Here is a 24,069-nt window from a genome sequence, read left to right as displayed (position 1 = left end):
GAGCCAGACATCTTGGAATGTGAAGTCAAGTGGGCCTTAGAAAGCATCACTGAGAACAAACTAGTGGAGGTGATGGAATTCCAATTGAGCTATTACAAATCCTGAAAGACGATGCTGTGAATGTGCTGCACTCAATATGCCAGCAAATTTGAAAAACTCAGCAATGGCCGCAGGACTGGAAAAGGTCAGTTTTCATTCCAATCCCTAAGAAAGGCAATGCCAAAGAATGCTCAAACTACCGCATAATTGCACTCATCTCATACACTAGTACGGAGAAGGCAATGGCAAGCCACTCCAGTACTATTGCCTAGAAAATTCCATGGAAGGAGGAGCCTGGTAGGCTGCAGTCCGTGGGGTCGCTAAGGGTCGGACACGACTGAGCGACTTCACTTTCACTTTTCACTTTCACACATTGGAGAAGGAAATGGCAACCCACTCCGGTGTTCTTGCCTGGAGAATCCCAGGGATGGGGGAGCCTGGTGGGCTTCCCTCTATGGGGTCACACAGAGTCGGACACGACTGAAGTGACTTAGCAGCAGCAGCAGCAGCATACACTAGTAAAGTCATGCTCAAAATTCTCCAAGCCAGGGTTCAGCAATACATGAGCCGTGAACTTCCAGATGTTCAAGCAGGTTTTAGAAAAGGCAGAGGCACCAGAGATCAAATTGCCAACATCTGCTGGATCGTGGAAAAATAAGAGAGTTCCAGAAAAACATCTATTTCTGCTTTATTGACTATGCCAAAGCCTTTGACTGTGTGGCTCATAATAAACTGTGGAACATCCTGGAAGAGATGGGAATCCCAGACCACCTGACCTGCCACTTGAGAAACCTATATGCAGGTCAGGAAGCAGAAGTTAGAACTGGAATGGAACAAAAGACTAGTTCCAAATAGGAAAAGGAGTACGTCAAAGATGTATATTGTCACCTTGCTTATTTAACTTATATGAAGAGTACATGATGAGGAACGCTGGGCTGGAAGAAGCACAAGCTGGAATCAAGATTGCCGGGAGAAATATCAATAACCTCAGATAAGCAGATGACACCACCCATATGGCAGAAAGTGAAGAGGAACTAAAAAGCCTCTTGATGAAAGTGAAAGAGGAGAGTAAAAAAGTTGGCTTAAAGCTCAACATTTAGAAAACTAAGATCATGGCATCTGGTCCCATCACTTCATGGGAAATAGATGGAGAAACAGTGGAAACAGTGTCAGACTTTATCTTTTTGGGCTCCAAAATCACTGTGTATGCTGATTGCATTCATGGAATTAAAAGACGCTTACTCCTTGGAAGGAAAGTTATGACTAACCAAGATAGCATTTTAAAAAGCAGAGACATTACTTTGCCAACAAATGTCCATCTAGTCAAGGCTATGGTTTTTCCAGTCGTCATGTATGGATGTGAGAGTTGGACTCTGATGAAAGCTGAGGACCGAAGAATTGATGCTTTTGAACTGTGGTGTTGGAGAAGACTCTTGAGAGTCCCTTGGACTGCAAGGAGATCCAACCAGTCCATTCTAATGGAGATCAATCCTGGGTGTTCATTGGAAGGACTGATGCTAAAGTTGAAACTACAATACTTTGACCATCTCATGCGAAGTGTTGACTCAATGGAAAAGACTCTGATGCTGGGAGGAATCGGGGGCAGGAGGAGAAGGGAACAACAGAGGATGAGATGGGTGGATGGCATCACCAACTTGATGGACATGAGTTTGAGTGAACTCCTGGAGTTGGTGATGGACAGGGAGGCCTGGCGTGCTCTGATTCATGGGGTTGCAAAGAGTCGGACACAACTGAGTGACTGAACTGCACTGAACTGATTGCAAAACCAACCATTCCAATGATCATAGGGCTTCCCTGGAGGCTGAGACAGTGAAGAATCTACCTGCAAAGAAGGAGACCCGTATTTGATCCCCGGGTCAGGAAGATCATCTGGAGGAAGGTATATCAACCCAGTCAGCATTCTTGCCTGGAAAATGCTATGGACAGAGAGACCTAGTGGACTACAGTCCATGGAGTCACCACGACCCAGAAAAGCCTTGAATGACTAACCAATCATTGCAATGTGATTATAAAAATATGGTTAAAGGGTTGTTAATTAGCCTCAGTCACAACCAGGAGGTAGGTAGGATGGGGAAGGACAGGGGACTAGGAGTGCAGGAATGGCTCAGGTTCTTGGAATAAGATTGTGGTCAACAAGTCCACAGGACAAAGTCTTGTGTAACAATCACATGGTCCCCAAGGAAAGACCAGCTAACCTCTAAGGCGTCCCCTCACCTAGTCCTGGGAACTCACTCCTCTTCAGGCCCTGTGCTGGTAACCTCGGGTCTGTCAGACACCCCTTCCTTAGGGAGATCTCAGGCTGTCTTGGCAGCCCGGCCATCTGAGGACAACAGCTGTTCCTTTCTGAGTCTCCCTGTTCTCCAGGCTGAGCACCTTCAGCTGTTCTCACAGGCTTCCAGATGCTTCCCTGCCCATTCCTCAATCCCACCCTCCCTGCAGGGACCTGAGCTTGCCTCGGAGCACAGACATCAGTCTGATGGATCAGCCCTGTGGGTCCACTGTGTGTGGAGACACAGACAGGAATCTAAGATGGTGTCATGTCACAGTGTAAGAGGTTCACCTGCTGTGTGGGACATTAGGTCAGGTAGAGCGGGCCAACTTACTTGATTTTGTGGAACACAAGAATTTGCTTAAAACTGACATTCGCAGACCGAATGATCAGCCTCAAGGATGGCCTTGAAGCAAAGGGTGCTGATATTTGACTTGTGCCCTTAAACTGGATCTGGTTATCTCTGGTCGTAATTCCCTCCTACAGTGTGCTGTGAGTTTCCTGGGGCTGAAGTATCATCCCCTTCCTGTACCCCTGTACACAGCACAGAGATTGACCTGGAGGGATGCTCAGCCCAGGTGTGTGGAGAGAGAGAGGACAAGAGAAATGAGACGCCTGCAGGCTGGGGAATCACAGCATCTAACCACTGAATGAGCCAGCACTCAGCCCTGTGGCGGGGCTGGGGGGTAGAAGGGGTGAGGGCACACTGTGGAGCCAGTCTTTTGCAAGAGAAGGAGTCTCAGTCATCATCAGCAGAGTGGAAGTAAGACGGGGACTGTAGAGTCACAGAGAGAGACATACAGCCCAGTTAATTCACAGAGGTTTTTTGATTAGATTTTCAGGTTATTTTGATTTGAGAAATTGTGGTCTTTTTGGATGTAATTGTCACCTTTCTGAGCTAAGGGTTGACACATTAAACTGTTAAAACACTTCCACTGCTGTTCCCACTTCACTGATGGCCATTGCATAGTATTTAGATTCTGTAAGTGGATAATTTCTCTCATGTCAATTGTGTTACTCATGGTGCTTCCATAATGGCTCAGATGGTGAAGAATCTGCCTGCAATGTAGGAGACCTGGGCCTGATCCCTGAAACGAGAGGATCCTCTGGAAAAGGGAATAGGTACCACTCCTTTATACTTTGGAGTGTATTGGAGAATTGCAATAATAAGGAATATTCCAGGGACACAGGAGCCTGGCAGGCAACAGTCCATGAAGTGGCAAAGAGTAGGACACAGCTGAGCGATTCTCACACACACAGAGTCGGTTGCTTTATCTTCTCTCAGTTTCTGCTGGTCTAATAGTGCATTTGCAACCAAATATTTCCAGTTGTTGTAACACAGAGATTTTTTTCAACACTTCTGTTACTGTCACAGTTAGGAATTAGAATGCTAACTTAATTGGGTAGAACAAAGAACATGCCCAGGAAGAAGGATTTGCAGGCATCTGGCTTTCTTGGGCACCAAGCAATCAGAAAAGACATCCTGGACCTCTAGGTCCACCAGAGGAGATCCAAGAAAACTAGGTAATATAGCTGGAGTGTTAAGAGGCTCCTAAAGGTCAGTCCCTGCACTGGATCAGTAGAACAGGGCAGATTAAATGATGGTCATGACTTTGGAGCACAGAGCAGCCATCAGACTGCAATCAAGCAGACATGTCTCAGGTCAGGGCAGGATTGTCAGCCCCCACTAGAACAGGAGCTCCATAAAGGCAATGATTCTGTTGCTCACTGCTGAATCTCTAGCTCCTAGGATGGCAATTGATCCAGTGTGTACTCAAGATACAGGTATCAAATAAAAGAATAACTGAGCTCATCTACCCACCCAATCTTTCATGTACTTGACATTCACTGTGGTGTAAACATTATGGGATGTCTGCCCAGCTCACTTGCTCCCACATCTCTTCCCTCAAGACTGGGCCTTTGGAAAGCCTTCACCCCAGCCACAGTTGACTGTACAGGTGGACACCTTTGCCATGATATAAGACTCAGAGTCTTAGAATAGGATTTAATCGGGCCCCTCAGGCTTAAGGGTGGCAGGACGGTGAATCGTTCCAACGCCAGAAGGGTAGACATTCCCTCGTCCACCACCCGGACCCAGCTGACAAGGACAGGGACTGTGTCTGTTGATTCATGACAGCATCACCAACCCCTGGAAAACTGTCTGGTTCAAGGTAGAGCCTCCATAGACACTTGCAGAGGGATGCCTGCATGGATGTACAGAGAGAAAGAATGGGAGATGCAGTCCTGGCAGCCCTTCAGTCCCTGGTTCTCCCCTTCCACACCCTGGCTGCCCCTGCCCCTGGGCTCTGTGAGATGCCCCTGAGAACCAGCTTTATTTTTGTGCTTCCTTCTTTCCTACATTAGCTCTGATTCTATCTGACACTTGCGAACAGAATTTTGTATTAAACTCACTCATCACTCCTATGTGTACTCATTCCTTCTTCATGAACTTATTGCTTCTTTGAAAAGTGAGGCTTAATCCCTATGAACATGCTCTACACTGAGTCTAAAAACAGGGATGATAGATATGAAAGGCAATCCTGCCCACATGATGCCAAGCAATTAGAACATTGAATGGAAACGTGATAAGAGAGGCACCCAGGGAGTCTTAGGAATCCTGGGAAGGGACACCTTGTGGTCAGCAGCTTTGGGTTTAATGAGCTCACCTGGGTATATATCTTTTACATGGGTTTCCTCATTCTTCAGTGAAACAAGATCTAGTAATAATCCCCCACTCATACAGGTTTGCCTTGAATTTTACATAAGCCTATGAAAATGTTTTGTACTCCATGGAGTTAATCCCTGAACATTTATCAAGAACTCACTGTGTGTAAAGTTCCAATGGCAGTTCTGAGTGAGAAACAATGAAGGAAATGAAATCAGATCTTAGGCCAAGTTTTGAGAGATATTAGAAGTCTGGATCTCAGTCTGACTCAGCAGTTCTAGGCTTTGATCTCTGTGGATACCCTCAGAACCATCTCGCCATGACTGTGCAAACATTCATCCTTACCTCTAGCACTTGACCTTAAAACAGAGTTGCTGCTGTTTTTTATTTTTTGCTCTTGTTATAGATCCAAAGGAACAGAAACAGCAACAGCTGCTGAAAAGGACAGAGAAATTCCCACATATTCATGTTCACTACTGTGGGTGAGCAAGGTTAGCCCTGTGACCTCTGACCCTGACGACATGAAGGTGGTCCTGCGAAGGACAGGCGGAGTGAAACCCACATGCCAGCAGGAGAAAAGCTTCCCTCTTGGGTTCATGCCCCCGGGTCTGTGAAATTCCGACAGAGACTGGCCCTTCAGCATCAGTACGTGACTCCCGACCAGCCATCCTTGAAGCCTGAGAGAGTCAGGGATGGGAGGCAAGTTTGTGGTGACTGAGACAGATTGATAGCTGAGAGTCATCAGGAAGGGAAGGCAGTTCATAGTATTATTATTATTAAAAATACTCATGATAGTAGCAACAACCCTCTGAAGTATTTTCTTGGATCTAAAGAATAAGAGACAACAAGCATTCTTAGTAACACGAACTCTTCTTATAGTGCCAGATGAGTTCCCCCAGTCACCACTACAGTGAAAGTGTGCATGTAGAAATGAAGACTCAGCACAACCAAACATAATAAAATAAATAAATAATTGTTGAATTAAAAAAATAGCCCTGTAAGCTGCCCAATATTATTCTTCATATACAAGAAAGGAGGAGATTGTTTCATGCCTATCACTATGGATAAAACTTGTGAGATGATTGGTTTTCTTACTTTTTTCTGAACAATCAAATTTAATAACAACTAACAAAGAGATTATTAAATGTTTTCAGAGTGTGATTATATTTCAAATACATATGAGCTGTTGTAATATATTGTTGAAAACTTTTATTGTCACGTAATTGATTTACCCTGTTCTGCACTGTTACGTGTACAGAACAGGGATTCAGATTCTTTTCCCTGATGGACTACAAAATATTGAGTGTAATTCCTCATTTCAGACTGTAGGTCCTTGTTTTTCCTACGTTTTTTTAACCTTTATCTGAAACTGTCACATCTTAATGGAACAGCCATTTTGGAAATTCACTTTCCAGAAATATACTGGCCTTGCTGAATTTTCCTGTGACACACCTCCTTCTGAAAATCTTGGTTCCTAATATGTAGTCCCCAGTCACCTCTGTGATCCAGTTTCCCTGAACAGACCCATCTGTGGGCCAGGGAATGGTTCTCTCCTATTGGAGGGGCAGATGTGGTTCCAGTACCAGTGGATGCTGACCCCAGCCTTCCACCGTGACATCCTGAAGTCCTCTATGGGGCTCATGGCCTACTCTGTCCAACTGATGGTGGTGAGTCCACCTCTGTTTCACCTGCACATACTCACACCAAGCTCAATCCACAGTTCCCTCTTAAGCAGATATATCCATCAAACATCCATCAGAAACAGCCCCCCAGAATAATGCGCTCAACCCCAGAGACAGGCACATTACACACTAGAGTGCACAAACACACTGTCAAGTGCTGAAACTCCCTTCGACAGCCAAGCCTATTCCCTCTTGCAGACACATGGACACATTATTACCCATCTTATGTGACACACACCTCAACACACATGTGCTACTGCCATATGGAGATAAGAATTTGTGGCTATGGTGGGGCTGCATCTGGGCCCCCAGAGTCCTCATCTCTGGCTGGGAACCACTGTTCTGGGACAGACGCAGTGATCAAGGAGAGGAAGGCTCACCTACAGAAGGAGGGACAGCTAGAGAAGGAGAAGACCAGGAGGCACTTGGACTTCCTGGGCATCTTCCTCTGCCAGAGTGAGTGTGGGCAGGAGAGGCCTGAGCCTTTGGGCAGAAGCAAACCGGAAGGGATACCTGCACTCTGGCCCTGCCTCCTTAGATGGAGAATAGGAGCAGCTTGTCTTATGAGAACCTGTGGAAGTTTCAGTTGCCTTGGACAAATGAAAATGATTCATGTTGTCAAGCAGGGTATTTCAAGGCTATTTTTACTAGAACATTAAACTTGATTCTGAACAATATCACACTGTTATATAAGACACCCCAGGGATAGTTATTTAAGGAAGCTTTTTTAAAAATCAGCTTGTTTGTTTCTTCTTTAACATTTAGTAATTTTTACTGAAATGACAGTCGCTTAGTAGGGTACAACTCTTTGCAACTCTATGGACTGCAAAGTGCCAGGCTCCACTCTCTGTGGAATTCTCAAGGCAAGAATTCTGGATGGGTAGCCATTGCTTTCTCCAGGGAATCTTCCTAACCAAGGATCAACCTGGGTCTACTGCACACCAGGCAGATTATTTACCCTCTGAGCCACCAGCCCAATTTTTATTGGAGTACACTCAATTATCAATGTGTGATAGTTTCAGGTGAACACTGAAGGGACTCAGTCATCAGGAAGTCTTTTAAAATATTTACTTTTCTGTTTTATTTCAAACTGTCTAAAGGTTTCAAAAATGTAAGCAAGTGATCGTTTTCAGTATCCAAGAACATCTCAAACTTCCAGATCAAGTTACAAATATTATCTTCTCTTTATAATACTTACATATTGTAAAAAAAAAAAAAGAGAGATTGGTTTAAGAAAACAGAATCAAAAAACAGCAGCAAATCTGGAGGTCAGGTGTGAACTCTGCCTTGACCTTCACCCTCCAGGAGGTGGGCGGGGAGATCCTCCCAGATCAGGATGGGTGCTCAGGGGAGGTCAGCCACAGTCAGGGGCAGTCAGCGATCCAGAAGCCTCTGCACCATGAGTGTCTCTGCACTGAGCCCCTCCAGAGCCCTGGGCGGCGTCTCTGGGCTCCTGCAGGTGGTCTCCCTGCTCGGCCTGGTTCTGCTTCTGCTCAAGGCGGCACAGCTCTACCTGCACAGACAGTGGCTGCTCAAAGCCCTTCATCAGTTCCCATCTCCTCCTTCCCACTGGTTCTACGGACACAAGAAAGAGGTAGGATGGAGCTGGATGGGGGAGTGGGAGGGTCGGGAGGGCCAGAGATCTAGAGCATGGTCACACTCAGTAAGTTCATACCTGGCTCTGTGCTTGCCTGAGAGCACAGATGTCCAGTCTGATGTATCAGCCCTGTGGTTCACTGTGTGTGGAGACAACAGACAGGAATCTAAGAAGGTGTCAAGTCACAGGATAAGAGGCTTACCTGCTGGATTGTGTTGTTAGGTTTGGAGATAAACCGGTTTGGTTCATTCAGACTAAGGGGTTTTCTAGTCCCATAAGGTCAGTGCCAGAAACCCACACCAGAGGCCACACACAGGAGCGAATTCCCGTGATGGAGCCAGGTGAGGCGAACTGCCTGTCTGGTGTCCTGTCTCTGAACTCTGAGCTCTTGGAACTGAGCCTGTAATCCTGCTCACCCTCAGCCCCCACAACAGAGCCTGCACAGAGCGCTGTCAGTCCATTGTGTGGAGGGACAGGCAGGAGGGAAAGGAGCAGCTTGCAGCTTGGGAGGGGCAGCACCTGCCCACCCAGCACTGGCACCAAAGCTTGGTGGTGGGTTAGCCCAGAGCAAAGTATGGGGCCACATGGAAAATGGCCACCAAGGGTCTGTGGCTTAAACAAGTTTTAGGAGATAATCACAGATTGCAGAGAGCTGAGGTCTCTCTTTCTCAGCAGCACGATTAGAGCAGAGTGGAGACAAAGAGAAGAACTAGAAGCAGCCCAAGCCCCATGGGGGCTGGCCCAGCACCTCTCTCCCCTCTCCTTCCTAATCTCCTGCACCCCAGGTCCCTCAAGGTTCTCCCTCCAGCATGTACATTTCAGCCTCTGGGACTCAGCTCCCATGTGCCCTCTCCCTGGAATGAGCTCATCCCTCCTATGACTGTCTCACAAGCCCCAGGCCCAAGTCATTTTCATCCTGGGTCTTCCAGGAGTGGAGAGGACACTCTTTTTGCCTTGGATGTCCTTCCCACAAGTTAATGATAACTGGACTCAACTATTTCTTTCTGCAAGATCGTAGCTATGAGCTTCTGGGAAATCTTGCTTCAGGTTCATCTTTCTACCCTGAAGCATCTTGATAAATTATGAGTCAAAGAAAGAGCTAGTGCAGGAAGACTTTCCTAACATCCAGGTCTGAGTTAGGCCAGCTTCCCCAAAGTTTTCCCATAGGCTTTGTCTCCTGTTCTTCACACATTTATGACGACCTCATGTTATGGCCATTTGATAACTCAGTCTATTTCACTAGCCTGCAGTCTCCAAACAGACTCTAGAGCCACATCCTAATTTAGTGCCTTGAATCTGTGTCTGGCACAGAGTTACTGCTCAGTAAACACAAATTCAGTGACGGGACATGGCCCAGAGTAGCCAGATTGCATCCGAGCTGGTCACTCTTGATGGTAAAAGGATGCAGGCAGAGATCAGATACCAAAGTGCAGAGGGCTGATCTGACTGACACAGAAGCCACTGAAATAAAGACAATGTGACTAAATGGAACTTGCCTGGGATCAACTGCTGACAAGAAATCCAGAGGTAACTAAACAAACAGAGTCTCCAAAGTTGAGGAGAGGCAGTTGCTCTGTGGTAACGATGACAGGCCACCAGGTAGAGGGAAGAACACGAGCAGAGACCTGGAAGATGAGCGGGTGGATGCAGTGCAGGGAGCGCTGGCAGCAGCATCCTGGAGGCAGAGCAATAGGTCCTGTGGAATCGCCAGCCTGTCAGGGCAAGAGGAGAGAGGGAAAAGTCAGAGAGGAAAGGACATGTGGTCCACACTCAGGGGTGCACAAAGATTCCACTACAAGAAGGGAAGGGCACAAAAGTTTCTGACAATTAGTCAATAAATCTGAGATTAAAAATCCACATTCAAAATCTTATTTCAATACCATTCTCATATGTGTACATGCAGAATCAATCTTACAACTGTGCACACACTCATTATGTAAAACAATATTACACACACAGTGTAATATTTAATTTTTTTTCACTTAGCCATACACATTCCAAACATTCTTTCATACTCATATACATTAACATATATGCTGGGATAGCATCAAACATATATATGATCAGGAGGGCAAATGAAATTAATATATAAATACAATTCTTAAACTATCTATCTCTTCTCTAAATAAGTCAAATAATATGAAAAAACTGCTTACTTTCTCCGGGTGATCTTCCCAACCAGGCATCCAACCAGTCTCCCACTTTGTAGGCATGTTCCTTAACACCTGAGCCACCAAGGAAACCCACCAAGTGATCCAAATTATCATAAATTGCTCAAGCAGTTATGTCACTGTGTGCAAATTATTTCCAAATGTTTCACAAGCCGTGGGGTTGTCTTTGATGTAAGCTTCTGTAGGCAGTTTGTAGTGTTGGCCCATAACTCTGCTTGACATGGGACAGAATCCAATCTTAGGAGAATGGTGGATAGCCTGCAGGGTTGGATGAGATTCCAGGTCAGAAGAAATAGTTCTAAACTGTTAGTTCTGCTGATGGATCCAGAGTGATCACCTGGTACCCTTCCAGGCCTTCACCTCCACTCCTGCTCTGGAACTAAAACAAAGAAGTCATTGACTTGTCTTTCCCTTGGTGACAGTTCAAAAAGGAGGGTGAGCTGCCACACCTACTGAAAAGGGTAGAGAAATACCCAAGGGCCTGTGTTCGCTGGATGTGGGGCACAAGGGCCATTGTATTCGTCTATGACCCTGACTACATGAAGATGGTCCTGGGGAGATCAGGTGAGAGGGAAACCCTCAGCTGGAGACAACCTTGCATTTGAGTACATGTCCCTGGGTGTGAAATTCCACAAGTCACAGGCACACCAGACGCCAAGGCCAGAATTCCTCTAAACACCATCCCAACCAAAGCCAGATAAGGACAGCATTTACTATTAATAAATGCTTTAGTCCTGGTGGGGCTGGTTTCTCTTTTACGTCTTTTGTCTTTTTACAAACAAATTGAGATGATCCCAGACCTGGAGCCAATTCCCTGTCCACACTGTCCTAGGTTGGGTCCATTCACTGTTGCCTGTCCTGGGTCTTGAGATGGCCAGACCACCACTGACTGTAGAAAAAGCACAGATTCTGTCTCATTCTATGGCACTGAACAGAGTTTATGTTTCAGAGCAATTCACCATCTTAGTCCTTTTGGTGTTCTGCTCTGCAACACTGAGGCTACTTTCCTGGGACCACGGTGACTATCAGGACAGAGAGAGTCAGGGATGGGAGGCAAGTGGGTGGTGGCTTCAGCCTGACTGCCATTAGACAAGCACCAGGAAGGGAAGGGAGCCCATGGTCTAGACCTCAGTTACTCTAGAGGCTGTCTGCCATGTTTGGTCCCATCCATCTTCCCTCCTTACTTTTCAGACCCAAAGGCTCACGTTGCCTACAAACACCTGAAGCCCTGGATTGGTAAGTACATTTAAATACAACTGAAAACCACCCACCAGTTAGGTTACCATGAGTGGTCTCTTTGTGTAAATGGAGAAGAACACGTGCCAGGCACCCTCACCTCTGAGTCAAACCTCAATTTTCTAATAATACCATCAGCCTTTGTAATGGCGCTGTAGCCCTCCTCAAGCCTAACCACTTCCTCATTACTTCTCAGTTTTTTCTAATGTTCCCAGCCTGACTTTTCGATAAGTTCTTTTGTCACCTGCCCCCCTACAGTTTCTTGACCTCATTGCTGTCATAGTCAATGCTATGGACAGACATATTGGAAATTCACATCGCTGAAGTGGACTGACCTCACCGATCCTTGCCCCTGATGTGATTTCTCCTGACACCCTTGGTTCCTCCCAAAATGGCCTGAGTCTCTGCGACACCCATACACACCCTTCTGTGGTTCAGGGTCAGGTTTGCTGCTGTTGGAGGGGCAGACGTGGTTCCAGCACCGGCGGATGCTGACCCCAGCCTTCCACTATGACATCCTGAAGCCCTACGTGGGAATCATGGCCGACTCTGTCCGAGTGATGCTGGTGAGCCCATCCCTTAACACCATAAACACTAGAATCCAGCACAGCTGACATAGTCCACTATCAGACACTTACATCCCTCAGACAATCATTGAATAGAGCCACCCAGATTGATGCACTCATGACTTAGTACGAGAAAGCGCTCGTTAAACTAGTTCAGACAGAGGAAAATCTAAGCATCCAGTGGATCCATAGTTTTCTCGTCACCAGAAGAAATCAGGGCCATGGTGTATTCAGGGTCCACTCTTCTCCCATCTCCATGTTTCAACACAGTGGGATAGTGCAAGGAGGTCAGCTCAGATTGACCCTGGCTGGCCTGGACAGTGGCAGCTTTGTTGGCAGAGTGGACCTCCCAGGATGTCACACAAGTGGGCTCTGGCCGGGGTTGCATGGCTTCTGCACGTCACTCAGCCATTCATAGGAGGGAATGAGTCCAGGTCTACACTCAGAGAGCTGGGTCTTCAAAAACATCACCTCTGATCCAGACCAGGTACCACCTGTTCTTAGCTAACATTAGATGAATGAAAGGAGTTGAGTAGCTCATGCCCTGTCTTGGAGCCCCATTAGAGTCACTTTAGCTTTTCCTTGCCTTGAAATATTTGCTTCCTAGTGTTGGATATCACCTGTCCAGATCAGCCCTCAGGACACAAAAGTTCTCCCTTTGTCCCCTGAGAAACTATGCTATCTCCTCTGCCAAAGGTGGTTATTTGCATAGCTTATTCCAAATATTCAGGATTAGTCAGGATATTAGAAGAGAATATAACTGCATACATAAGAAAGATTCAGAAAAATAGGCATCACGTTTCACACGGGTGTTACAGCCCTAAGCTGCTAAAAGATGTCTGCTTAGGAAATGAGCAAATCTCATCTGAAGATGTAGAGACAGAGAGAAAGCCTGGCCTTGCAGCACAGGTCTTCTGGGGAAGCAGAGCAGGGTCGGTGCCTCCTCCCTCCACAGGACAAGTGGGAGGAGCTCGCCAGCCAGGACTCACATCTGGAGATCTTTGGGCACGTCTCCTCGATGACCCTGGACACCATCATGAAGTGCACCTTCAGCCACCAGGGCGGTGTCCTGACGGACAGGTCAGTGACAGCTCTTCAATGGCAGGGTCCTGTTTTCACCAATGGGAAGGACTTACCTGAGAGTCAGAAAGGGCAGTGTGGATGCTTATCAGCACAAAAAGTAACGTTCTCCAGAGAGACATGCACCATGGTCAAATTCCACCCAGACCGCCCTTGACTCAGTCAGAGGTCCCTGACTCCTGTACAGGGAGAAGCCTGGCCACTCAGAACGCTTGTGAACGTCTCCAGGGGGAGGGCTCCAGGGCAATGAGGAGGAAATCACAATGCCTCAGTGGACCTGAGGAGTCCTCCACCCAGAGTCTCAGTCCCTCTCCAGGTCAGAGGCTCCCTCAACTCCAGTCTCTTCAGTGTCCTCTCCCTTCAGGGAAGCACAGTCCTACAACGAGGCCATCAACGACATCGGTCATCTGATTTTTTCCCGAATGAGGAATGGTTTCCACCAGAATGACCTCATCTACAGGCTGACCCCTGAAGGCCGCAGGAGCCACCAGGCCTGCCACATTGCCCATCAACAGACAGGTTGTCCTCCCCATTATGGGCTGATCCCCCACCTTCCTCAGGTTCATGTGGCCTAACCCTGACCCCTTAGGCAGAGTCCAGACTCCTGCTCTTATTCAGGAGCTAGCTGAATAAGCTAGCTCCCTGCTGCAGGGACGGGGAACAGAGGTTGGGGTGTCAGGTGTTGAACAGGAATTTATAGGGGTCACCACATTGGTGATGACTGAGTGAGACCCCCTCCCAGCAGCATTCAGGCAGAGCCCCCATGGGCTGTGTCACTCGGGGATTCCCATCTAGAGTAGATGATGCTGGAGCTCTCAGTCCTGACATGCTCACCTAGTCCCACCCTCACCTCATCTACCTGGCACCCAGACTGGGCCTGAGGGGCAGATGGGGTTATGGTGAGTGCAGAATCTGAGCCCCCAGAGTGCTCTGTTTGGGTGGGAACCACTGTTCTGGGACAGATGCAGTGATCAAGGAGAGGAAGGCTCGCCTGCAGAAGGAGGGAGAGCTGGAGAAGTTGAGGAGCAGGAGGCACTTGGACTTCCTGGACATCCTCTTCTTTGCCAGAGTGAGTGTGGGCAGGAGAGGCCTGAGACTTTGGGCAGAAGCAAACCAGAAGGGATACCTGCACTCTGGCCCTGCCTCAACAGATGGAGAATGGGAGCAGCTTTTCTGACGAGGATCTCCGTGCTGAAGTGAATACGTTCATGGTTGCGGGTCAAGACACCACAGCCAGTGGCATCTCCTGGATCCTCTATGCTCTAGCCTCCCACCCCGAGCATCAGCAGAGGTGTCGGGAAGAGATCCAGAGCCTCCTGGGGGATCATGCTGCCATAACCTGGTGAGTGTCCTGGAGATAAGAACCCTGTCCCATCTGAGCTAGAGAGAATCCTTGGTTGTCCAGTCCTGCCTGCTCTCAAGTTTGCTTCTTTTCAGGGAGCATCTGGACCAGATGCCCTACACCACCATGTGCATCAAGGAGGCACTGAGACTCTATCCACCAGTGCCAGTCATCAGCAGAGAGCTTAGCAAGCCCATCACCTTCCCTGATGGGCGCTCCTTACCTGCAGGTATGAACTTCACCTCACCACTCAGCTAAGCACTCTGTAGGACCACGTGCTAGACCAGAAATCCACCTGTTTTCCAGTTCCAGGATGCTCTGGCTCTTGCCTGCCTGAAGATAACATTTATTCTGTAGTCTGAATGAGTTTTTAAAAAGTGCTTTTCCATAAAACCTAGGATTAATACTACCATATATTCAACAATCCTACTACTGGGAATATACCCTGGGAAAACCAGAATCCATAAAGCACACGTGCTGCAGTGTTCATTGCATCATTGTTTACAATAGTCAGGATGTGGAAGCAACCTAGGTGTCCACTGACAGATGAATGGATAATGAAGACGTGGTCTGTATACAGACTGGAATATTACTCAGTATAAAATGGAAGAAATCTGAGTCAGTTGCAGTGAGGTGGAAGAATCTGTTATACAGAGTGAAGCACTTGGAAAGAGAAAACAAATACCATATATTAACACACATAGTATATAGGATCTAGGAAAACAGTTTTGATGAACCTATTTTCAGAGATGGATTGGAGATGCAGACATAGAGAACAGACTTGTGAACGCAGGAACGTAAGGAGAGAGTAGGATGAATTGAGAAAGTAACATCCACATTCCCAAAGAAAGGCAATGCCAAAAAAATCTCAAACTACCTCTCAATTGCACTCATATCACACACTAGTAAAGTCATGCTCAAAATTCTCCAAGGCAGGCTTCAGAAATCCGTGACCCGTGAACTTTCAGATGTTCAAGCTAGATTTAGAAAACGCAGAGGAACCAGAGATCAAATTGCCAACATTCGCTGGATCAGAAAACTGAGATCATGGCATCCGGTCCCATCACTTCATGGCAAATAGATGGGGAAACAGTGGAAACAGTGGCTGAATTATATTGGGGGGCTCCAATATCACTAAAGATGGTGATTGCAGCCATGAAATTAAAAGACGATACTCCCTGGAAGGAAAGTTATGACCTACCTAGACAGCATATTAAAAAGCAGAGACATTACTTTGTCAACAAAGGTCCATCTAGTCAAGGCTATGGTTTTTCTAATAGTCATGTATGAATGTGAGAGTTGGACTATAAAGAAAGCTGATCGCTGAACAATTGATGCTTTTGAACTGTGGTGATGGAGAAGACTCTGGAGAGTCCCTTGGACTGCAAGGAGATCCAACCAGTCCATCCTAAAGGAGATCAGTCCTGGGTGTTCATTGGAAGGACTGATGTTGTTGCTGAAACTCCAATACTTTGGCCACCTGGTGCGAAGAGCTGACACATTTGAGAAGACCCTGATTCTGGGAAAGGTTGAGGGCAGGAGCAGAAGGGGATGGCAGAGGATGAGATGGTTGGATGGCATCAGCGACTCAGTGGACGCGGATTTGGTTGGACTCAAGCAGTCGATGATAGATAGGGAGGCCCGGTGTGCTGCGGTTCACGGGGTGGCCGAGAGTCAGACGCGACTGAGGAATGAACTGCACTGAACAGCGACGCAGATGGACTGTCGCGTGTGAAACACTAACGTGTGTCTAGTGGAAGCTGCTACATAAGAGGAAGCCCAGCCTGCTGCTCCAGATGACCTACAGGGGTGGGATGGGAACGGGGAGACAGGTGCACATGGAGGGGGTCCAGCTGTTGTTTCGTTGCCAATCATGTCTGGCTCTGTTGCCACCCCACAGACTGTGGCCCACCAGGCTCCACTGTCCATGACATTTCTCAGGCAAGAATACTGGAGTGAGTTGCCATTTCCTTCTCCATATACATACAGATACATAACTGTGCCTTATTTGCACAGGAGTATGGCAGAAACCCGGAGAAGGCAATGGCAAGCCACTCCAGTACTATTGCCTAGAAAATCCCATGGATGGAAGAGCCTGGTAGGCTGCAGTCCGTGGGGTCGCTAAGGGTCGGACACGACTGAGCGACTTCACTTTCACTTTTCACTTTCCACTTTCACACATTGGAGAAGGAAATGGCAACCCACTCCAGTGTTCTTGCCTGGAGAATCCCAGGGACGGGGGAGCCTGGTGGGCTTCCGTCTATGGGGTCACACAGAGTCGGACACGACTGAAGTGACTTAGCAGCAGCAGCAGCATGGCAGAAACCAACACACCATTGTAAAGAAATTAACCTCTACTGAAAGAAAAAATGTTTGACCAAAACTTGAATGCAACAAAGCTCAACAAATAAACGTTGACCCTCCTGTGCAGTCTTATGATGGAGCTTAAAATTATAATTCTTGAATCATGAAGGCTTAAGAGAAAAGCAGAAGCAGGGGGAGGCATGGTTCTTCCATATGGGGTTTAAGTAAAGGAGTGAGCTCAAGTGACTCCACTGTCATGGGTCAGAGGGTCTAGTCTCTGAGGTGCCCTCTGGTGGATGGCAAAGAGCAGGTGATGATGAGGTCTGAGAGCCCTGCCATGGCACTTGATAAATGTGAGTTGTCACCTGAGCTGCTCCTAAGTGTAACCTTGCAGTTCTTTTAATTCTCAATATGGGGCTGTGGTCACCTACCCATAATCTGTGATCATGTGCTTTGTCATGCCCCGCCCACCTGTCTTGCAAGAGCATCATGTCATTCAGAGTGACGGAGGGTGCTCCCATGGTGGCTTCCAGGACTTTTGTGGAGACGCACATCCCTGTACCATGAGACCATCAGGCTTCTCTCTCTCCTCTCTGCCTCACAGGAATCTTAGTTGCCCTCTCCATTTATGGGCTTCATCACAACCCGAAGGTGTGGCCAAACCCAGAGGTATGATAGACGAAGGAGGAGGAGATGGGATATTCTTTTGACATCAAACCCTTCCCCTGCTCCCTCTTTGGGATTCTTATCCCCCGGTGGGTTCATGTGAGGGGTTTGACCCCAAATGTCCTAGCCCTGGTGCTCTCTCTGCAGGTGTTTGACCCAACCCGGTTTGCGCCAGATTCTACTCGACACAGCCATGCCTTCCTGGCCTTCTCAGGAGGATCCAGGTGAGGCTTCTGTCCTGGGGGAAGCAAGTGTCACTGGTTGCTACCTGATGTGTGTGGTGTCTACCTTCATATGAACAGCATGATGTTCTGTCCTTGTGTGTTGATAGGCTGAGAAGGAGGTGTGGGTATCCAGGTACACGAAGGTATTCAGGACTCACCACATGACACTGACCTCCTACTGTCCACAAGGATTGACATTTCCATGTCAGTGGCCAATCCAAAGTATCCAGGGTTTTCCTCACTTTAGGAGTATGACTTTTTAGCATTAGAATTCTTCATGAAATTTAAACTAACATGTTTGGTTAGCACAATTTCAGTCTCCTTAAAAGATTATTTTCTCTGTTCCCACCTTCCTAGTCAACCCACTGCCTTTCTGCTTAATTCACCAGTCCTCCCCTCAGTATTTTCGTCACCCTACCTGGATTTGGAATTATAACTGCCTTCCATGTCCTGAGGCTTCAAGTCATGTATGTGATTAGTTACAGTTGTAGTTGAAGAAAGTTTCACAGTCATGATTGTGTTCTCTATTCCTGCAGAATATCTGATATAGTTTTGACTGTGTATTAATATAACCATGACATAGTTTTCTGTTGCCAAAATTCTTTATAAAAATCAGAGTTTATATACCATAGTCCCAGATTGTGCAGGGTAATGTTAGTAAGAAAAATCTTAAAGTAGAGGACAGTCAAGTTTGCTCTGGGGACTCTATTGCTAATCCTGCTCATAATGCCAATTTCTTACTGTTCACGATGCCCACACTGTTTGCTGAACCCAGGATAGACAAAGCATCACCTGAGAGGCTGGAAGAGGACTGGAGGAGCCATAGGAAATGGAGACACGTTTATTCTCTCCTGGCTCTGTTATGGCTGCCATAACACAGCCTCTGTCCTGCCTGACGCAGCTGCTGTAGCAGCAGTCATAAAACCATAGCAAAGTTAGAACATAACCTCATATGACATAACCATGAGGTTGCTCCAATGTAACCTCAATGCAGCAGTAACCAGGGCGTTCATGGTGAAACTCATAAAGGCGTTCCACACACCTTCCACAGAGCTTTTCCTGTTCTGTTCAGTTCAGTTAAGTTGCTCAGTCATGTCCGACTCTTTGTGACCCCATGAATCTCAGCACGCCAGGCTTCCCTGTCCATCACCAACTCCCAGAGTCCCCCCAAATCTATGTGCATCGAGTTGGTGATGCCATCCAGCAATCTCATCTCTGTCTTCCCCGTCTCCTCCTCCCCCCAATCCCTCCCAGCATCAGGGTCTTTTCCAATGAATCAACTCTTCACATGAGGTGGCCAAAGACTGGAGTTTCAGCTTTAGCATCAGTCCTTCCAATGAACACCCAGGACTGGTCTCCTTTAGGATGGACAGGTTGGATCTCCTTGCAATCCAAAAGACTCTCAAGAGTCTTCTCCAACACCACAGTTCAAAAGCATCAATTCTTTGGTGCTCAGCTTTCTTCACAGTCCAACTTTCACCTCCATAGATGACCACTGAAAAAACCATAGCCTTGACTAGACAGACCTTGGTTGGCAAAGTAATATCTCTGCTTTTTAATTTGCTATCTACGTTGGTCATAATTTTCCTTCCAAGGAGTAAGCGTCTTTTAATTTCATGGCTGCAATCAGCATTCACAGTGATTTTGGAGCCTCAAAAAATAAAGTCTGACACTGTTTCCACTGTTTTTCCATCTATTTCCCGTGAAATGATGGGACCAGATGCTGTGATCTTAGTTTTCTGAATGTTGATCTTTAAGCCAACTTTTCACTCTCCTCTTTCACTTTCATCAAGAGGCTTTTTAGTTCCTCTTCACTTTCTGCCATAAGGGTGGTGTCATCTGCATATCTGCTACTGCTGCTGCTGCTGCTAAGTCACTTCAGTCGTGTCCGACTCTGTGTGACCCCATAGACAGAAGCCCACCAGGCTCCCCCTTCCCTGGGATTCTCCAGGCAAGAACACTGGAGTGGGTTGCCATTTCCTTCTCCAATGTGTGAAAGTGGAAAGTGAAAAGTGAAAGTGAAGTCGCTCAGTCGTGTCCGACCCTTAGCGACCCCACGGACTGCAGCCTACCAGGCTCCTCCATCCATGGGATTTTCTAGGCAAGAGTACTGGAGTGGCTTGCCATTGCCTTCTCCGCTGCATATCTGAGGTTATTGATATTTCTCCCGCCAATTTTGATTCCATCTTGTGCTTTTCCAGCCCAGCGTTTCTCATGATGTACTCTGCACATAAGGTAAATAAGCAGGGTGACAATATACATTCTTGACGTATTCCTTTTCCTATTTGGAACCAGTCTGTGTTCCATGTCCAGTTCTAACTGTTGCTCCCTGAACTGTATATAGGTTTCTCAAGAGGCAGGTCAGGTAGTATGTTATTCCCATCTCTTTCAGAATTTTCCACAGTTTATTGTGAGCCACACAGTCAAAGGCTTTCATGGTCAATAAAGCAGAAATAGATGTTTTTCTGGAACTCTCTCGCTTTTTCGATGATCCAGCAGATGTTGGCAATTTGATCTCTGATTCCTCTGCCTTTTCTAAAATCGGCTTGAACATCTGGAAGGTCACAGTTCACGTATTTGCTGAAGCCTGGCTTGGAGAATTTTGAGCATGACTTTAATAGTGTGGGAGATGAGTGCAATTGTGCGAGTGTTTGAGCATTCTTTGTCATTGCCTTTCTTTGGGATTGGAATGAAAACTGACCTTTTCCAGTCCTGTGGCCACAGCTGAGCGTTTCCAGGTGGAGCTTATATGACGAAAGTAGCCAGAGTCCCGGAGAAGACAATGGCAACCCACTCCAGTACTCTTGCCTGGAAAATCCCATGAATGGAGGAGCTTGGTAGGCTGCAGTCCATGGGGTCGCTAAGAGTCGGACACGACTGAGCGACTTCACTTTCACTTTTCATTTTCATGCATTGGAGAAGGAAATAGCAACCCACTCCAGTGTTCTTGCCTGGAGAATCCCAGGGAGGGCGGAGCCTGGTGGGCTGCCACCTATGGGGTCGCACAGAGTCGGGCAAGACTGAAGTGACTTAGCAGCAGCAGCCAGAGTCCAAGGGAGTACCATGTGACGCACGTACGCAGTGCTATACGTGGTCCAGCTGTTCCATAATGGTTAGTTACGAACCCTGAGGCAACAGTGAGGACCGCAGGGCGAGAGCACTGACAACGCCATCTTGGCTAATTTACTCTTTCCCTACAGGGGGAGACTATTTTGTGTTTGAGACGTGCATTTGAAAAATCCGTTGCATGTAAAACATAAAGCACATTGAAATAGCTGTTAGCCGGGATGATACACTCCTAAATGATTGCTGTGAAGATCTTAAAGGCTACAGAATCTCCCCTGAAAGAGTGACTTTGTAACTTAGTAGAAAGAAGTTTTTTCTCCCTCTGCAGGTCTAGGAATCCCTCAGTTGGTGAATCACCCTTTAGGGAGCAGTGTTTAATCAAAATGTCTTCCTGAATTGATTCTAGGTTTAGTTTACACCAGGGTCCAGTCCTTCCTTGTAGATATGGTTGCACGTCATGCAGCTGCCACTAGAGGGCAGGAGGCACTAGGCGTTTTGATTCCTAGGTCAAACTGAATATTTCTTATATTCTCATTCCACTTGAGTTGTTTTCAATTCGATTAATATTGTTTAAATGTGAAAGTATGTATTAAGCATGTCTCCATGTACCAAGACCTGTGCTGCTGCTGCTGCTGCTGCTAAGTCACTTCAATCGTGTCCGACTCTGTTTGACCCCACAGATGGCAGCCCACCAGGCTCCTCTGTCCCCGGGATTCTCCAGGCAAGAACACTGGAGTGGGTTGCCATTTCCTTCTCCAAGACCTGTGCTAGGAGATGGGAACAGACTGATGATAACGCGGTCCTCCCCCAGGGCTCACATTCCACATACCAACACATTTACTCAAGACAGACATCATTCACACATCCATCTTTCACTCATTCATTCCTTGAGCAGACTGTGGGAGGATGCATGATCCGGCACTGTGCTGGGCACTGGATGGGATGTGTCCTTGAGTTAACACCCATGGTGCCTTGAGGGTCCAGAGTGGAAAGAGGTGCAGTCAGCAGAGAAGGTGAGGGTGGTGGTCACTGGATTGAGCCTTGAGCATGAGGATGGCAGCGGCAAGGCGAGGGGAGGGGACCTCAGGAGTCGCTGAGTAAATAAGAGAGGGAAAGACCCCAGGTGAGTGAGGAAGTATCCAGAGAGGGCTGTGATGCAGCTGAGGCACCGGGACGTGTCCCCCCTGTGATGCGGAACAGAGCAGGCTGGAGCTCCTGTGGCTTTAGAGGGAGGGGAGAAATGGAGGCTGAAAAGGCCTGATGAGGAGCCCAAGGGATGATTAGGAGGGGCATTTCTGGATTAGAATGGGAAGGTTCCAAAGGTAGATTAACTGAGGGGCTGAGGGGTACAGAAAGCCAGGCCATTAACTGGGAGGGAATTGGTCCAGTAGGTTCAGGGTGGTTAGCGCTTTCCTCTCCAGGAAGCCTCCCTGTTGCCATTCTGATTCCTTGCACAACCCTGTCTTGTCGTCCCTGGGAACTGTGCAGCCTGTTTGTCCACCGTAGGTGGTCTGAGAGGGTGTCCATCCTGCCCCTACAGTGCCCTGGGCTGACCTGAAACCAGGAATTGCCAGTGGACGAGTGAATAAAGTACTAGTTCACAGTTCTTGATACATTTGACTTGAATCTGCGGCTTAGAGCACTGATGCTCCCCAGGTTTTCCTGCTGAGAGCAGGAGTAGGAGTTAGGAGCTCGTCCTTAGAGAGGTGGGCTTTGTAATCTGAGAGGGGGAGAGCTTTGCTGGCAAGTTCAGTCTGATGAGTAAGGAAAGGACCAGGGCTGGGCCACGTGGAGAAGAGCCCTGATTCCCTGTGCTCAGCAGGGGTTAGAAGCCTCTGCTTACTTCCTTTTTATCTCCCAACCTAGGAACTGCATCGGGAGGCAGTTTGCCATGAATAAGTTGAAGGTGGCCGTGGCCCTGACTTTGCTTCGCTTTGAGCTGTCACCGGATCCCTCCAGAGTCCCTGTGCCCATGCCAGTCGTTGTGCTGAGATCCAAAAATGGGATCCACTTGCAGCTCAGGAAGCTCTCTGATCCAGGTGGAGACAAGAACAAGCTCTGAGGGCCCCTGCCTGCCACCTGTCTTGCTGTCACTCTCTCCTGTCCTTGTCCCTTTGCCCACTTCCTGCTCTGTCTGCCCCCTGCTCACGTGCTTCATCTCCTGCCTCCTGTCCAGCAGACTTTCTGCCCTTCTCCTCTCACCTTTCCCCAGGCTCCCGATCCGCTTGTGTCTCCACCCGTCTCTGACCCCCTGCATCTCTCTCTGTCCACCCGCATCCTGATCACCCGACATCCTCCAGTCTGTCGGTTTTCCTGTATTTCTCCCCTCTTCCTGCCTGTCTTACCTCGAATTCACTTCTGTTTTGATGGTAAAATGAATTGTCTCTGCCTTAGGGACTTAGAACAGCACAAAGTTATCCTCTGATGGCTCTGGAGTGAGAAGTCAGCAATGGGTTTCCCAGTACACAACCAAGATGTTGACAGGCCCCTCATCCAGGGACCTGGGACAGGATCCTGCTTTTTGCCATTTTTGCATCTAGAGCTTCAATCCTTGCATTCCTTGAGTCCTGGGCCCTCCTCCACATTCAAATCCAGCAGCGTCTTCAAATGTCCCTCTGCTTCTGTCTTCACATAACCTTCTCTTTCATCAAGACTTTGTGCTCACCTGAGCAACTCAGATCAAACAGGCTCATTCTGTGGTTCCGGATCAGGGCCAGAACACCTGGGGAGCCATCACTGGACCTGTTGAATCCTGTGTGACTCCCTTTGCCCTGGGCCACTGCTCTCTCCTGTGTGAGATGGGTCTACCCCCGTTTCACTCACATGGTTTCCTCTCTCCCCATCCCTGGATAAAGTGCACAATATCATATGGAATGCGTGTGTCTTCTCTGAAAGCAGCAGGATGAAACAGAAGAGAGAAAAGGGAAGGGAATAACGCGGGGAGGAGGAGGGGAGATAACACCTGCTCTGTGGGGCCGAGACCCTAGCAGGGAGAGCGTGTCCAGCCCCCCTGCAGCTTCACACTCTGGAGTCACTCAAGCCCCACACCCTGCCTGGTGCCTGAGGCTCCCATGACAGCTGAGTCAGGAGAAAGGCATTGTCGCCTAAGGCTCAGAGGGAAGACGCTCACACCAACACCTG

General features: G+C 47.7%; 1 protein-coding gene across 2 annotated transcripts; it reads left to right on the top strand.

Annotated features, from left to right (window-relative positions):
• Positions 1-8,075: 8,075 nt before the first annotated feature.
• LOC129540797 (taurochenodeoxycholic 6 alpha-hydroxylase-like) lies at positions 8,076-23,782 on the top strand. Of its 2 annotated transcripts, XM_055402211.2 has the most exons (12): positions 8,076-8,270; positions 10,867-11,008; positions 11,636-11,680; positions 12,119-12,246; positions 13,202-13,326; positions 13,691-13,845; positions 14,289-14,395; positions 14,478-14,668; positions 14,764-14,897; positions 17,577-17,641; positions 17,786-17,862; positions 22,795-23,782. In XM_055402211.2, the coding sequence occupies exons 1-12, from the start codon at positions 8,076-8,078 to the stop codon at positions 22,988-22,990; spliced, it is 1,560 nt and encodes a 519-aa protein (XP_055258186.2). In that variant the 3' UTR covers positions 22,991-23,782. The 2 variants fall into 2 exon arrangements, with proteins under 2 accessions (XP_055258186.2, XP_088690962.1); XM_088834836.1 differs by lacking the exons at positions 13,691-13,845; positions 14,478-14,668 and having other exon boundaries at positions 14,289-14,416; positions 14,733-14,897.
• The last annotated feature ends 287 nt before the right edge of the window (positions 23,783-24,069 follow it).

This window comes from Moschus berezovskii, chromosome 4, assembly GCF_049115385.1.
Source record: "Moschus berezovskii isolate FMDL1 chromosome 4, NW_MosBer_1.0, whole genome shotgun sequence".
Classification (NCBI taxonomy): domain Eukaryota; kingdom Metazoa; phylum Chordata; class Mammalia; order Artiodactyla; family Moschidae; genus Moschus; species Moschus berezovskii.
This window is presented reverse-complemented; position numbering and strand designations above follow the sequence as displayed.